Source organism: Zosterops lateralis (genome assembly GCF_965231275.1).
Source record: "Zosterops lateralis genome assembly, chromosome: 1".
In the NCBI taxonomy this organism is placed as follows: Eukaryota; Metazoa; Chordata; class Aves; order Passeriformes; family Zosteropidae; genus Zosterops; species Zosterops lateralis.
The window spans coordinates 137,135,430-137,150,303 of NC_139762.1; the positions used below are offsets into that span (position 1 = coordinate 137,135,430).

General features: G+C 40.2%; 1 protein-coding gene across 1 annotated transcript in view; it reads left to right on the forward strand.

Annotated features, from left to right (window-relative positions):
* Positions 1-14,874, forward strand: part of COL22A1 (collagen type XXII alpha 1 chain) — a gene marked incomplete at its 5' end in the record, with an annotated part of 210,599 nt that overhangs the window by 128,727 nt on the left and 66,998 nt on the right. Inside the window, 4 exons of the mRNA XM_083859503.1 lie at positions 3,220-3,273; positions 12,216-12,269; positions 12,631-12,684; positions 13,688-13,741. Coding sequence (XP_083715629.1) covers positions 3,220-3,273; positions 12,216-12,269; positions 12,631-12,684; positions 13,688-13,741 — 216 coding nt within the window. The remainder of the gene's footprint in view (positions 1-3,219; positions 3,274-12,215; positions 12,270-12,630; positions 12,685-13,687; positions 13,742-14,874) is intronic.

The window sequence follows — 14,874 nt, forward strand, 5'->3', positions numbered from 1 at the left end:
GAGAGGAGATTAAGTGGGCCTAGAAAATTAAGTACCCTTTTTGGGAGGAGCCAGTCTCAAGGTGCAGTCTCTCTCAATGTCCAGAAGTCCTTATAATCCTTTAATTTGCCACAAATGCCCCAATAATCACCCATGGTCAGGCCAACCCTGGTGGTATTTTCATCCTCAAGCTACAGAGATGCTCTCACTTCACAATTTACTGGTGTTATCTAATGCATATGGAGACTGCAAAAGGCTGGTGCCTTCAGGGACCATAAACACTGATTAACTGCTGGATTTCTTCTGGTTTCTCTAGTAATGCAGAGGTAAAAAGACTGGATATGGGTAATCCTAGTATCCCATCTCGGTTACAGGGGAAACAATTGGCATTTATGCTAGCAGTCATATTCATTCACAACTAAAGATGTTTTCTGTGTACTTTGTACCAAATCCACCTCTGTTTCTGGGCCAAACCTCAAAGGAAAACATGCTAAGAGATTATATGGGTATTCTGGCTATTGGGCAGCAAGATGGGAAACAGTCTTGGGCTATGGTACCTTTCAGAATTTCCCCCTCCAGCAGAGTGGAAACCACCCTTTTCCTAGGTTTCCTGTCTTCTGTATAGTAGATATCTTTCTGATGGATGGTTGTGTTCACATTTATTTGTGGGTGTTTAAATGTTCAGATGACTTTGCCTGTCCTGGCAAAGTTCAACCATGAAGAAATCAAACTGTAAGAAAGTTTACAACAAAAGGGATTGATGCCATAGACTAAGTCCAGAGTGAAACTGCAATTGTTAGTAAGGTAAATATATGAATTACCAATAAAACATACATATTTAACTGTGTTTTTGTTTAAATTGCTGATAAATGCAAATAGGATATATTTCATATTGCCAAAGGATGCACAACCTTACAGACTTACCTGATTCTTACTGTAGGTAACAGAGCATAATTTTTGGGTTTCTCTGTCCTATTATTAGGCAGTGTGACATTTCACTGAGTTTTGCTCTCATAGGTATAATTTCTCCCAGCAAGTATTTCTGTCCTTTACAGACAGACTACAATACTTTGGAGGGAATCTGTTGTAGTTGGATTTCAGCTAACCTCCAAGTGGCCCACAAGTTCCTTTCACAATGGGAAACCTCTCTCAGTCTCTCTGTCTGTATAATTACATGTTGCTTTGAGGGATTTCTTAATGTTTTGAAAAGCACTGAAGTTTCTCAGCGCTATACCCAAGGAAAGAATAAACAGCTCCTCTGGCATTGCTGCCACAGAGCAGTGTTTCTGGCCATCACTCTGGAGAAAGAGCAGTTGGCTGGTGGGACATAAAGGAATCAATAGCACTGTTGTTTTGATAGACACAATTAAGGATGATTCCTGTGTGCCTAGTGCCAGATCCACCTGTATTCCTAGGACCAAACATCAGAGAAAAATGCTCTCTTATGCGGAAACATCTCTCTTATGAGGAAAACAGAGGGAAGCTGGGGTTCAGCCTGCAGAAGTGATGACTGAGGGAGGACCCTGTCATTGTCTGCAGGGAGGGCTCAGAGCAGGGACCAGGCTCTGCTCAGTGTGCCCAGCAAGGGGACAAGAGGAGCAGGCAGGAACCAATGCACAGGAAGTTCCATCTGACTATGAGGAAGAACTTCTTTACTGTGAAGTGACTGAGCACTGGAGTCTCCCTCACTGGAGATATTCTGGAATTGTCTGGCCACAGTCCTGTGCCTGTGCTCTGGGATGATCCTGCCTGAGTGGGGAGGTTGGACCGGATGACCCCGCTGTGGTGCCATCTAACCTGACCCATTCTGTGATTCTCTGTTCTGGCCTCAGTGTAGTAACTCTGGAAGTCACCACTTTGGTGTGTAGCTCCCAGATGAACAGGAAGCTGGAGGTGGCTCATCTCCCATGTCTGTCCCCACACACCACATCCTGTATGCTTTATTCATAAGCTTACTTACTTATTTAAATGAGTATTTTAACAGTGTCCTTTGCATAGTCAACTTGACAGTGGGCAAAATGGTCATCTTCAACTAGAAAACATATGTTAAATTGTGTGGTGACAATGTGAGCTCTTGTTGGCTTTGACAAGAAAAGAAATTATGGATGTTGGAAAAGTAGAAGGAACATTTATGAATAGTAGATGTGCTGGAGTATATAATTCAAATTTTTATTAATATCTAGTTATGGAAATGATTAAAAATTCCTTCTGGTACCTGAGGACCCTATAATCACTCCTTTAATATTCTTCTGTATATGGCTGCTGATTTTTATTGTTTTGGGGTGGACAGTTGTTGGGGATTTTTTAATGAGAAAAATAATGAAAATAACTGATTCTGACACATCAGTTAATAGATCTCAGCCACAGCTGAGGAAAATATGGTGAAAACTGATTCGTTTTTCATGGTTTAGATTTTTCATTCATTTAAGTCAGCAGAAAGCTGTTGTTCATAGATGCTGTTTCTGCACATCTTTCAATGAAGAAAAATAAAGGGAAAATTTTATATATGGCCTTTCCCATAATCAGGGACATGAAACTTTGTTAATTATATTTTCATTCTAAAAAGAAAATCAGTCTGGGTGAGAAGTAGAAATGAGGGAGGAAAAAGTCCGTCTCTCAGCTATTTACAATACTCGTTTTGTACAGCCTCAGAAATATTAATGATTCAGTGCCTGTTACATATGAAAGGAGAGGAAGAGATCCTTTTTATAAAATACGTGACTTACCTAAAGTAACCTAGTGTGTCACCTGTTGGGTTCAGAAACAAATCCAACCTCTGCCTTAACTCAACCTAGTCTATCCTTTCTTCCTCATTTTTCTCATGGAGGATTTTTTTTCTTTTGAATTATTTGAGATCAAACCCATGGAGGGACAGAGCTCCAGCATCCATACAGGTGACCTTGATTCAGGGTTGCACTTGTGCTTTTGGCTTGTCCTTGCCTTGCACCACTGGAGTTCTCTGGTTCCTTTGAAGGGATATTTTTTTACTTGCAGAGGAGTCAGTGCTCCTTGATGCTAATGCCACATTTACTTAGAAATTGTCACAATTTGGGAGATACAGGCTTGTCAAAGACAACTATGGTTTCATTTCCAAATGGTATCTGTTGTCTTTATTTCTAGCTTTTGTGTTTTGTGTACCCACAGTACATTGATGTACCAGTTTGGGAGTGAAAGACTTTGGAAAATCAATAGCAGTGTTTGGTCTGCTCTCTAATATGTGCTCCTCTGTTGAACATGCAGGGTAAAAAGGGAGAACCAGGATTCCCAGGAATCAATGGTCTGATTGGCCCTCAGGTAAGTGATGATTTCTTTATTCTTCTGTAATATATGTAAAACCAGATTTTGTGGCAACAGGGGACATGGAACCACACAATGCAGCATGTGTGATCTTCTTCTTTGCACTGTATTGAATTTCATGTTTCTCCTTTTAAAACCCAAATCATTTACCTTGTTGAGATTGAGAGCTGTCTGTCTGTCTGACAGCAATTATTTTTACCTTCTAGAGTTTATCAACATCTTTGAACCAGGACTGGTGTGTTGCATGGGATTTCCCTGTTGCTAGGGCTTAGAGCAGCATTATTCCAGAGGGAAATCACTGATTTGTGTTTTGTGAGGAAGGGGGATGTCTTAAGTTAATTACCCATTAACTGCTTCTTTCTAAAGCTATTGGCAAATCAGAGCTCCAAATTTACCATGATATCATAAGGGCAAAACAGTGTGGTTTGTGTTAAGAATTGTCGGAGAGGATTTAGCTCCACCCTGGATCAGCCCATTTGGCCCTGTGTTACAATAACCCTGGCACCTCTGACTTAGTTTTCTACTACCTTTGCAGGCAGATTCAGCAGACCTGAATCACTTTGTAGGGTCACCCCTGCAATAAGAAAAATATCCATGGGAATATCCTAAAACAGAAAAGATGCAACCTCACACTGAGCTGACCACTCAGAATAAAACTGAGCATTTCATTTGTTCCCCTTTCAATAGTAAATTATCAAACTAGACTTTGACTTTAGGATTGTGTTTCAGTAATTGCTAAAGTTTGGGGAAGAATGATGAGCTTCTATTGCTACAGCTGTTGGTGATGTATTGCAACATGCACACACTGCTAGACAGCAAATACTGATTGCTCATTTATTTGCTCTGGCAATTATGCTCTTGTAACCGGGAGAAATGATCTAGAAGTGGTTTGTGTGACAGGAGTTTTGTAAAAAACTGTTGACACATGTCTGTGGAGAATGTCAGAGAGGTAATCCAAGGGCCTGGAGGCCCATGCAGGTGAAGTCCCTTGTGTCCAGCAGGGAACCTTGCCCTGCAAAACACCACTTAATACTGGTTTATATATTTTAAGACTTTTTTTCCTTTAGTACAGTATCTAATTTGCAAGTATTTCAGCAGTAGCAGGCAAGAATGAAGAGAGTGTTTCTAATGGATCTAAAAGGTTTTAGAATCATACAATATTCTGAGTTTGAAGAAACTCATAAGGATCATCAAGTCCTACTCCTGGCCCTGCACAGGTCACCCCAAGAATCCCTTCCTATGCCTGAGAATGTACAAGGACACTTCTTGAATTCTTGGATCATTGAGTCCAACATTCTGGCTTTGTTGTGTTATTTTTCTTAGGTTGGTTGGTGGTTGTGGTTTTTTCTTTTCTTTTCCTTCATTTTGGAGGAAGATTTTTATCCATCTATTATTTTTAAGATACCTAATAGTATCCAAACAGTGTCCCACTTACTCAGCTCAAGTTCCCTGCAAATTAAACATACATATGCATGTGTTAGCAATTTTATAAATATATCTGTGAAAATTGCTGACATAGGATTAAGTAATTCTCCTTTTTGCATGAGCTAAATAATATTAGCAAATTTTATGTTCATTAAAACTGCACTAAATGCTTGTCCCATCAAGGGATACTTAAATTGACTCTTCCTCCAAGCTAACTGCGTGAAAGGTAAAATATTGTTCCTATTCCTGCAGTGACAGTCTGTTCTGGACATATTACTGCAGATTTCCATATTTCTCTTTAAAGGAAATGCTTATGTTCACTTTGTGTCAAAACTACTTTTCAGCTTAACAGCACTTTTTGTGGCATTAGATTTTTAAAGCATTTTATCAGCATTTTTTTTTTTTCTTTTTATTATTTTTTCTTAATTAGACTATGCCCCAAAAATGCCCAGGAAGAAAAGTGATTTTCTTATACTGTAGTTATATAGATATTAACTCAGGTTATGTATGGAAGCCTATGTCAGCTGTTCCTGTGCTGTCCCCATGGCGTAGAGGGACAACTGGTTTGAGTTGGCTGCACATAAACTAGATTGGGACATGAAAATAGTCTCCCTTTCCTCTGCAATTTTAAAATTTATGTCTACTTTTGTTTTCTGACCTGATTCCCCGCATTGATACCTGTATGGACAAGAGGAAGGGGGTTGATATAGGAGCTCATTGTTGCTGAAAGACACAGGGAAAGATCTTCTGAAGTTATTATTGGGCTTTGTCAAGAAAAATTGTTGCTGTCTTGCTCAGTCCTGTGACCACCTCACACAGAGGGGTCACAAGTTGTGACGTGGGTGCAGACCCACACAGAGGACAGCAGGCAGCAGCAGGTCAGACATGGAAAGGTTCTTTATTTTTCTGACTCCATCAACTTATATACACTTTTTACAGAAGGCCAGGATTGGCCAAAAAAGGTTACAACCTCATGACCCCATTGGTCACTCTTATTCTCAATCAAGTTCTCCTCTCAGAGAAGAACTATGCAAAACACATAGATACTTTATAAAAATACATATAGTTTACATGAAACAGTGTGAGAATCAGGCTGCAAAGATTCAAACACTTGAAAGCAAGAAAATGCAGGGCAACACAGTCCAATTAAGAAGCCACAGAAGATCAGGCAGCTGTGCAAGGGAACTGACTTAAGGACTACTCTTGTGGGTCCCTTCCAGCTCAGGATTTTCTGTGATTCTGTGGTCCAGTGATGAACTGCAATTGACATAAGTCAATCCAAGTCTCAAAGACCATTCAAGAGATAATTTAAATGTCAGACCTTGAAGCAGCATCTAGGAGAAAACTTCCCTGGTGGGCTGGGGATGTTTTGTGATAATAGGTTAGCTTTGTCTCTCTTTGCATGCACCAACTCAAACCAAATTGTAATATGAAAACATTTTAAAATATTTATTTTTCTTTCCAAATAAGCTGTGGTGGTGAACCTGCCCATCTGCTTATTTATTTCATGTTGTCTGATAAGCACCTTTAAAAAAGAGTATTTATTTTCCAGTCATTATTAAGCCATGGAATAGAAACTCTGGATATTTTTTCCCCTCTTGACTTGAACGATTTTCTGGCACCAAGGACAGACACCTGAACTTACAATGTGTTTATGTTATTATTTATTTTTACTATTTTAGTGTCCAGGATCCTTAATCATAGGCCCAACTTTTATTGCAGCAGGATGTTCAAATGCAGACTGAAAAATGAGCATTTCTGTAGAGAACTTTCAACTGAAAAAGTTGGCTCAGGCCCTCTGAGCTGTATCACTGAGTTACCAGAGCTGGGGTTTGGCTCCAAATGCAAGCCCTTTTTGGGTTAAGAATGGTGATGCAGGTGGCTGCTCCTGTTGATAAAGATACAACTAATATCATCAGTGGATCCTGAAGCTCTCCTAAAGCAGGCACCTACAAATGGGCCACTGAGCCACAGTCGAGTCTCCTTGAGCTGAGTGGGTCCTTGCTGGCCACTTATGAGACAGCAAAACACATCAAAAGTCTTTGAGATTTAAAGAAAAATGCCATACCTCTGCCTTGCAATACCTCTGGGCTGTTACTGAGGCTTGCCTTGTGCTAGATAACCTGGTGGTGTAAGAGAGGAACACCAGTACAAGCTGTACCTGTTATGGTCCTGGCTGGCAGCGATTTCATTAGTATAGACTTGTCTGTAGGGTGTGAGCTCGAGCCCAGCTTTTCTGAAGTAATTCAGGAAATAAATTATCTCCTCTGAAACACAAAGTGTCCTTAATGTGCTTTTTATAATGCAAGTTAATACTGCAAAATGGAAGAAAAGGATGTAGGCCCCAGCTGCAAAGCTCAGATTAAATTCAGACTTTGCCAGTGCTGCTTGGAATTGGAAGATACTGCTCAGAGCGATCTTTAATTAGATATATACCTTTAAAAAAATAAATTAAAAAAGCCTTTACCTGTAAAGATTACTAATAGTGCTGAAACAAAAGACATTAAAGGAGGTTTTTTTAGTTGTTTTTTTTTTCTCATTTGCTGCACTGACTCAGTAAACCAAGTCCAACCAAACGCATGGGGAAATAAATCTTCCTCTGTGGACAGAAGAGATCATGTCCATAGCTTACGCTAAGTGATTAAATTAAACAAACACTGCCTTTCACTGGTAGCAAGAGACTCTCCTAGAGAGACTTCTGTGTACAAAGTCAACTTTATTCCGTACTTTAAAAGAACTGGAAAGACAGTTCAGAGAACTTTTTGTTGACAGGACTTTTATTTTGCATTTAATGTTGGTACTCCAGTTCCAATGCAGCCTGATGAAGTGACTGGAGATGGGATCTGTGTATGAATTATGGCACTGTCACTGCTGCTGACTGTAGGACATGTATTGTGGACAAATGCTCAGACCTGTTGCCTTTTCAGGCTTTTGATTTTTAGTATCATCAGCAACAGCTTTATTTATATGTTCTCTTACTTTTGTATTGATTTGTAAGGCAGGATTTAAGCAGAGAGGGAAACACGGTGCTCTAATGCAGCATTACAGAAAACTACTCAGTAATAATTTCCATTTTAGATTGGATAGAAGGAAAAATTTCCTCACCGAAAGGGTGGTCAAGCACTGGTTCAGGCTGCCTAGAGAAGTGGTAGAATCACTGTCTCTGGGGCTGTTTAAAAGAAGTGGCACTTAGAGATGTGGTTTGGCAGTGGCTGTGGCAGCCCTGGGTTGATAGCTGGACTTGAGAATCTTAGAGGTCTTTTCCAACCATAATGATTTTCTGATTGTATAATTCCAATTCACAGCAGAAGTGGCTGGAGTGAGAAATGAAAAGCAGATTTGAGGAACCGATCCTGCAATCCACTCAGATGCCATGGAGGAGAAGTGGAGTGCTGGAGTAGCAAAGGACGTAGTGAGACATGTAGGCTGCTCCACAAAACTGGCTGCAGCAGCTCCATGGGAAAGGATGGAAATAAAAGAGAGCACAAAGCCAATAGGAAGGGTCTGTGGGGACTTTCTAAGAGGTGAAATTATGGGGAATGTCTTTGAAGTGGAGGCAAAGAGAGTGGAAGGGAAAAGGCTGTCAGTCCCTCAGTCCCTCATTTTGCTCTCATTTTGGCAGCAGACAGAATGGTCCTGCGTGTCCCTTCTTGTTTGTAAACCCAGCACACTGCATTAGCAGCCCAGCCCAGATTCTATTTTAATATGGGTTAAGCACTTACCTAAACCTTTGTCACAGTGTAAGAGAATCCAGACAACAGCATGGAATAATACATAGAAAATATGTCCGTGTAGGCTTTGCCTTCAGGTGTCTGGGAAAGCCATCAGACTTCAGTTTTCATTGTGGAATGTCATTTGTTCACCTCCCTTTAAGACTTAGTCATCCCTTCTTTCATGGAAAAGAGATTTAGGCCAAGCAGCCTAGTGGTGGAGTCACAGACAAAGGTTTCTGTTCCTTTTCAGAGCCTCCTTAGGGAGTGCAAAACCTAAATCTTAATATCTTTGCTTTTCCCAGCCCATCTTCCAGCAAGGTACATGCTGGGAGAGCAGAGCACTGGAGAGTGGATTCTGGAGGCCAGACACAGCTGTGTTTCCAGTGTGAGCAGTGTCAAATTTCTTTCCTGAGCACTGCATTATGTTGTCTAAGGAATGGGGCTGGATGAAACACAAGCGTGAAAAAGTCCACCCTCCACAATGTTTTTAAAGATATCTCATCCCAAACCACACATGCCTCTACACAATATTTAGATTTTAGGTTTTAATGAATATTTGAAATATTTTTGTTTCAGAACAACAGCTGGAAAATATTCTGGTCAAAATATTTTAATAAAAAATTCCATGTTTTGCATTTGTTTTCCAAAGTGAGTTTGTGTGGATCTGTTTTAAAATCAAGTTTTCATGTATCAGTTTTTGCTTCAGCACGTACAAAGTGTCAGAGTGTTTACTAGCTGGAAAAAGAATATACCCTGTGGTTATTTTCTTCTGGTTCAGGGTTTTAACAGGGCAGCACTGTTGTCTGGATTTGGGATAGGGACTCTCATGTCTATAATTCATCAAATAATCTTTGAAAAAGTTGGTTGTATAAATCAGGTGCTTTAATCTGGATTCACTTGAAATGGAAGCGAAGAAAACAGATGGTGTGAGATTTTTGGGGGTAAACATTACACACAGTCCTGCTGCTGTAGTTTTATGGTGTGTTTTTTTAAAAAATAGAAATAGATTCTATCAGTTTGGTGAATTCTAATATTTAAAAAGAATATTGCTTGCTCTGAATTATACTCAGAGGTCAGGAGAAGGGCTACTACAAAATGAGATGCTGATATACAAATGAAACAGAAATTCTCTGCACAGTGGCAAAAGTGAGTGGTCTATAAAGGATATTTATGATGTATTTCTGCCATTTTATTTCACTTTGTCCTATCACTTGCTGTAGCCCAGGCTGCAGAAAGCAGGAAACCCAGTAAGACAGTTGATGTACTGCTGTGTGCAATCAGCTAGAGCAGGCTGCCAGCACCCTGTGCATCTCTAAGGGATACTGCTGCCTATTCCATAAAACTTTGTTTCTATGTCCACCACAGAGAAGATTATATCAGAAGATCTTCCCATTAGTGGGTGCAGCATTTGTTGGTACAACACATGATGAGGCTATCTGTAAGCCAATTTGGGCATGATATCTTGGATAATTATCTCTTGGAGGACAATGAAATTGGATTATTGGTGGCAATTTAGGGAAAGGATGAGTGGGATTCAATTTCAGGGCTTATGGTTGCATAAGGTTATTGTGGTCAAGCAAATGGAGAGTTTAAGACAGTAATTAGAATTTGTCTTGGATAGTGGGAATACCAAGGGTTATTGGGAGAAAGAGTTGGGACGAGGAGGATGTAGCACTTCGCATTTTAGGATTACACTGGTTGCTGACAGATGCTGGAGTAAGATTTTGCTTTTAGATCTGATTGACCCCTGCCAATTCATGGTGTGGGGTAACACACCATACCTGGGATTGCTTGAGTCTTGACTGGGGTTTTTCACCTCCTGATAGAAGTTCCCTGTTGTAGGGCTAGGAAGGATGTGTGTTTCCTGGTGGGAGACAGTTCACTTACTGACAGAGAGAAAACAAATTTAAATTATTAGGAAGAAACTGATGGAATTATCAAGGAAAGCCTGAAAAGGTAAATTTACACACAGTACAATGTGAATCAGTTTGTCATTTTTCTAGTTTCACCTTCTTTCCCAGTACTCTCCCCATTCTTCATGGAAGCCCCTTCTTGGAGCCCATACCTTCTGTAGGGCCTCTCAGCAATGCCTTGTAGAGGTGGAATGGGCCAAACAGAATTTCCGTGTCCTTGGTGTCTGTTTGCTCCATCCAGCCATGCCTGCACACAGCTGTGTCTGTGTGTAATATTTTCTCTTGTGCTGGAATGATTTGGACTGTTGAGCCTTTTCCTTGAATGGTGAAGCCTTTTTAAGTGAAGGATGGTCTTGACCAAGTGTCTTCTGATAGGTGTAGAATCTTTAACTGTGGGATCCAGCTGCAGGGACTCCCCAGGAATTAAGTCATCAGCATCAATGCATCTGAAGGCACATCTTTTCGGGGATGTTTTGCTGCGTTCACATTTGAGGCACTTGACAAATGAGAGTGTTTTGAAAGGATAACGCCGTGTCTGTTGTGAGTTGCAATGACAAAAGTGCAGCTACAGGATCCTTTTCTGGTCTCTTTGCCCCATCTATTGGTAAGAGACTGTCTGAGCTCCTGGCTGAAGTTCACAGATGTATTTTATAAGAACATTTATCTGCCGACTCTGCCAAACCATGCCTCAAATAGATCCTTCTTGTCACTTTTTTTACACCATTTTCTTCTCATCATCTATATATTTCATTAAAAATAAATGCTAATATTGATCTATTATTTTAATACCTTAATATTTAATGATGATAGGGAAAATGCTGTCTGACCATTTTCTGTCTTGTATCAGTTGCTCAGTTTCAAACCTTTACTGAGGTTTTGGGTGGGGTAATTTGTTGTTTTATTAAGTACAAACACACTAGAACTCCCCTTATGCTGAAAACTGAAAATTAATGACATTGTCCTGTTAGAAAGACAGAAAGAGACAGCCAGGGTAAAAATTCAGCTCAGTCATATATCCATTTCTCACACTGTTTGCTCAGGTCCTGATCCAAAAAATATATGAACATGTTTCATTCTGAGCATAGGAGAAATCCTTTCTTGTCTACAGGGGAAGCTGGCAGTGGTAAACACTTTTGTATCTAAAGCAACATACTAAGATTTGTCAAGGCTGAAAAAACATAGGAAGTCAAATTTAGCTATTTGATGCATAAAAATAAATCCCTCTTTAAATCAAGTGGCTGTTGAGAATGTTTCTCATAAGAGTAACAGCTATTGCAGGGAAATGAGTTAAGGTATTTACAACTCAATGTGTTCATCAAACTTTGAGTTTATGAGGATCGTTTACTACCTACCAGGCTGATGCGGAGCAACAAAATGGTGGCACATTTTTTTTTAAAACACTTGAGCCGTTGCAGCATTTCTCTATACTCTTGGATTTGTATTTTTAACCACACCCTCCCAAAAAAAGCCAGCTCAAACCACAAGCCTGTTCCATTCATTAGTTGCTTTCTGCAAATTCTTTGCAAAATAAATTATTCGCTTCAAAAAACACAAATCAAGGTTAACTTTGACACTGGATGCTCCAAGGAATCCCACTGGTCAAGCTTTGTGTTGTAGGTTACCACTGATGGCCTTCAACTCCTCCTTCTCCTGTACTGGAATGGAAGATGGAGCTCCCCTTGTAGCAATGGCAGCAGTGGCTTAAGCAGAAGATAATGTTCTACCTGTGTTCATGGCCACTTGCTTTGGCATCTTGCTTTTTTTGGGTAGAAGTTGAGCAAATAAAGCTCAGTGCTTTTGCCTGTTTCCTACAGGGCTCCCATTACACCTTAGGCTTTCAGCTACCGCCAGAGAATTTGATAAACTGGCTTTGTTTTCTCTCTTGCAGGGACCTCCAGGGCCCTCAGGCATTGCTGGACCCCCAGGACCACCTGGGCCACCGGTAAGAAACCTTTAGGGGGTTTTGTTTGATATCAAGGAGAGGAAAAACAGCTGGAGAAAATTTTGGGTCGTGACTTTCAGAGGGAATAGAGTTAAGGCCACTGGCAATGTGTGTTTTCTCGTATATTTTCTCTACTGTAAAGCCACAGGTGGTCCTAGAGCACAGCTTCTCCCTGCTGAACCTCAGAACCACGCTGGTGCTTCCTGGGGATAATTCAGTGTCTCCAGGGCTCCCCATGGCAGTGACCTGACTGCAGTGGAAGGGAAAACTGCACTTCAATTGAAAGCAGCAATCTCCAGTGAGATTCCTGCAAAGGACAGAAATACTGATTTATTTTTTTTCTCCTGATTTCATTTCTTAGGGCCTGCCAGGAGAGATTGGAGTTTCTGGTAAAACTGGACCACCTGGACCAGCTGTAAGTGTTGAGGAACTGTTTCCTGCACCTCAAAGCTCTTCATTACTTCAGATAATTTAATTCTTAAGTCTGCTTTGTTTCCTGTGTCTTGTCTGCAAACAAGGTTTTATAATGGGCTCCAATACTGCCGCTTTTAATCCAGAAATTAATCTCAGATCCCTTTTGTGAATAAGAATTTTACCAGGTGCAGCACAACTATTCCTACGGAATTGGATCATGGTATTCTCTTCATATGATACCTTTCAAAATAATTTTTGCATTTGACACAATATTGTTTTTCTAAACCTGGAATTTTGTGAATCAGGCCAAATAACTCATGATTAAAATCTCAAATTTAGCAGAGTTTAGCAATTTCTGTTGGTCTTAAGTCATAAAAGCTGAATTATTAAATTCTCAGTACAGAATTGCCACCTACAGCATGTGGATTGACTGACACATAGGAAAGAGAAGAAAACTTCTTCTCACCATTTTAAATGCATTACAGGAAGTAATTTTAATTCTTATCTTGCTGAACCACTCTGTCATTATGTGCTATATAATTTAATTTTAGGTATCTATCTACTGTATAAGAAATTACTAAGATTTAAAAGGAGAAATAGATGTAAAAAATATTTATAGCAACAGATAATAGGGACCTATAGAGAATAAGTTAAAATGTAAATAAGATACATAAAAAGATTTAAAGATCCTCAGTACGTAAAAGCTCTATGCTGGAGTTTCTCTGTAACAAGGCTGACATCCAGTGGTCATTCACTAAAACTGGGATACTGGAGGAAAGGGCAGAGGAAATATGTACAGTGTGAGAATTTTTGTGTCTTTTGAGACACAGTAGGAAAAAAATAATCAAACCAAAACGCATGGGGGGGGGCGGGGGGGGGGGCGTGTCTTCTTTTCTTAAAATTAGGCGAGTGGCAGAAGGGATGAACTGAGCATACTTTTATTGAGTGTGCTGGTAACAATTTAAAGAACTGGCACTTACAGCTTATGTTTTCCTCTTGTTTAGGGGCTGCCTGGCAAAGATGGGCTCAATGGGCTTCCAGGGCTTCCAGGTCAAAAGGCAAGTGACACCATAGACACTGGGATTAAGCTGCTTACCTGGGCAGGTCATAGAAGTGACCAAGCAAGGGAAGCAGGAAAACCACAACTGAGCATTGCAAACAGTCAGGAAATCCAGTGACTCTGGCAAGTCAAGGATATGTCCAAGGCACAAAGAAGAAGAACAAAGAAGTAGCAGGCTTCAAAGATGTTCCTTTCTTTCCTCCCTGAAAGGTTGGAAGGAAGAGATGCCAATCCCCCCGAGCCTTCTCTAGGTCTGTGTGGCAGAAAGTTGATTTTTTTTATTATTTCCTACTTCTTATGCCCCATTTGAAAGCTTCTCCAAATTATGGCTTGAGGAGTTGTCCCCTCCATTGTCTCTGCATTGGGAGAAGGGAGATAGTAAATGTAGAGATAGGAGACACTTGACTTCTCATCTCCCTGCAAATAAGGGTCAAAGAAATGTACCATGTTTTGACTATAAACACCAAAGGTTTTGGGGATGATGATTATATTAAAGAAAACCAACTCTTAACCATCTATTGCCTTGGATAGCATTGGCAGAGGTTTTCTTGCTTCTGATACTTGTTCCCAGGTCTAGCAGAGTCCCCAGCTCCCATTTATTGGTGAATAAAGGTGAGGAATTTGCAGCCCATAACATATTTCTGATCTTAAATAAACTTTGGATTTTATCCACTCATCTGTGTAGTACTTGCTTCACTTCCCAGCTATGTAGCCACATTTCAACCAGTGCAGCCTCTGCTGTCCATGCTGATGCCACCCATGTTGGAAGATCAGTTTTAAAGTATTTAAATAATGGATCCAGTGACCAAGGCGCCAGTCCCAAAATTTTATAGTTTTTAAAAACACTTTCTAACCACATACAGTTTGAATAAACTGAGTGGAGGTGGGTTTTTTTTCCAGATAATTCACTATGGACATCTTTAATGTAACAGTGATTGTGTTATTGCAGAAATTCTCCAGTAAGGTGCTGCAGATGTGATTACAAATGGCACTAGGATGGAAAAACATTCCAGGAAGCTTATTCTCATATGGCTCCATTTACACCCTCAAGCTGATCCTGAGGAGCTGAATTAAAATATTCCTCACCATTGACTGCAAATGGGCTGCACAAACAGCAGAGGAGTTTGTGTA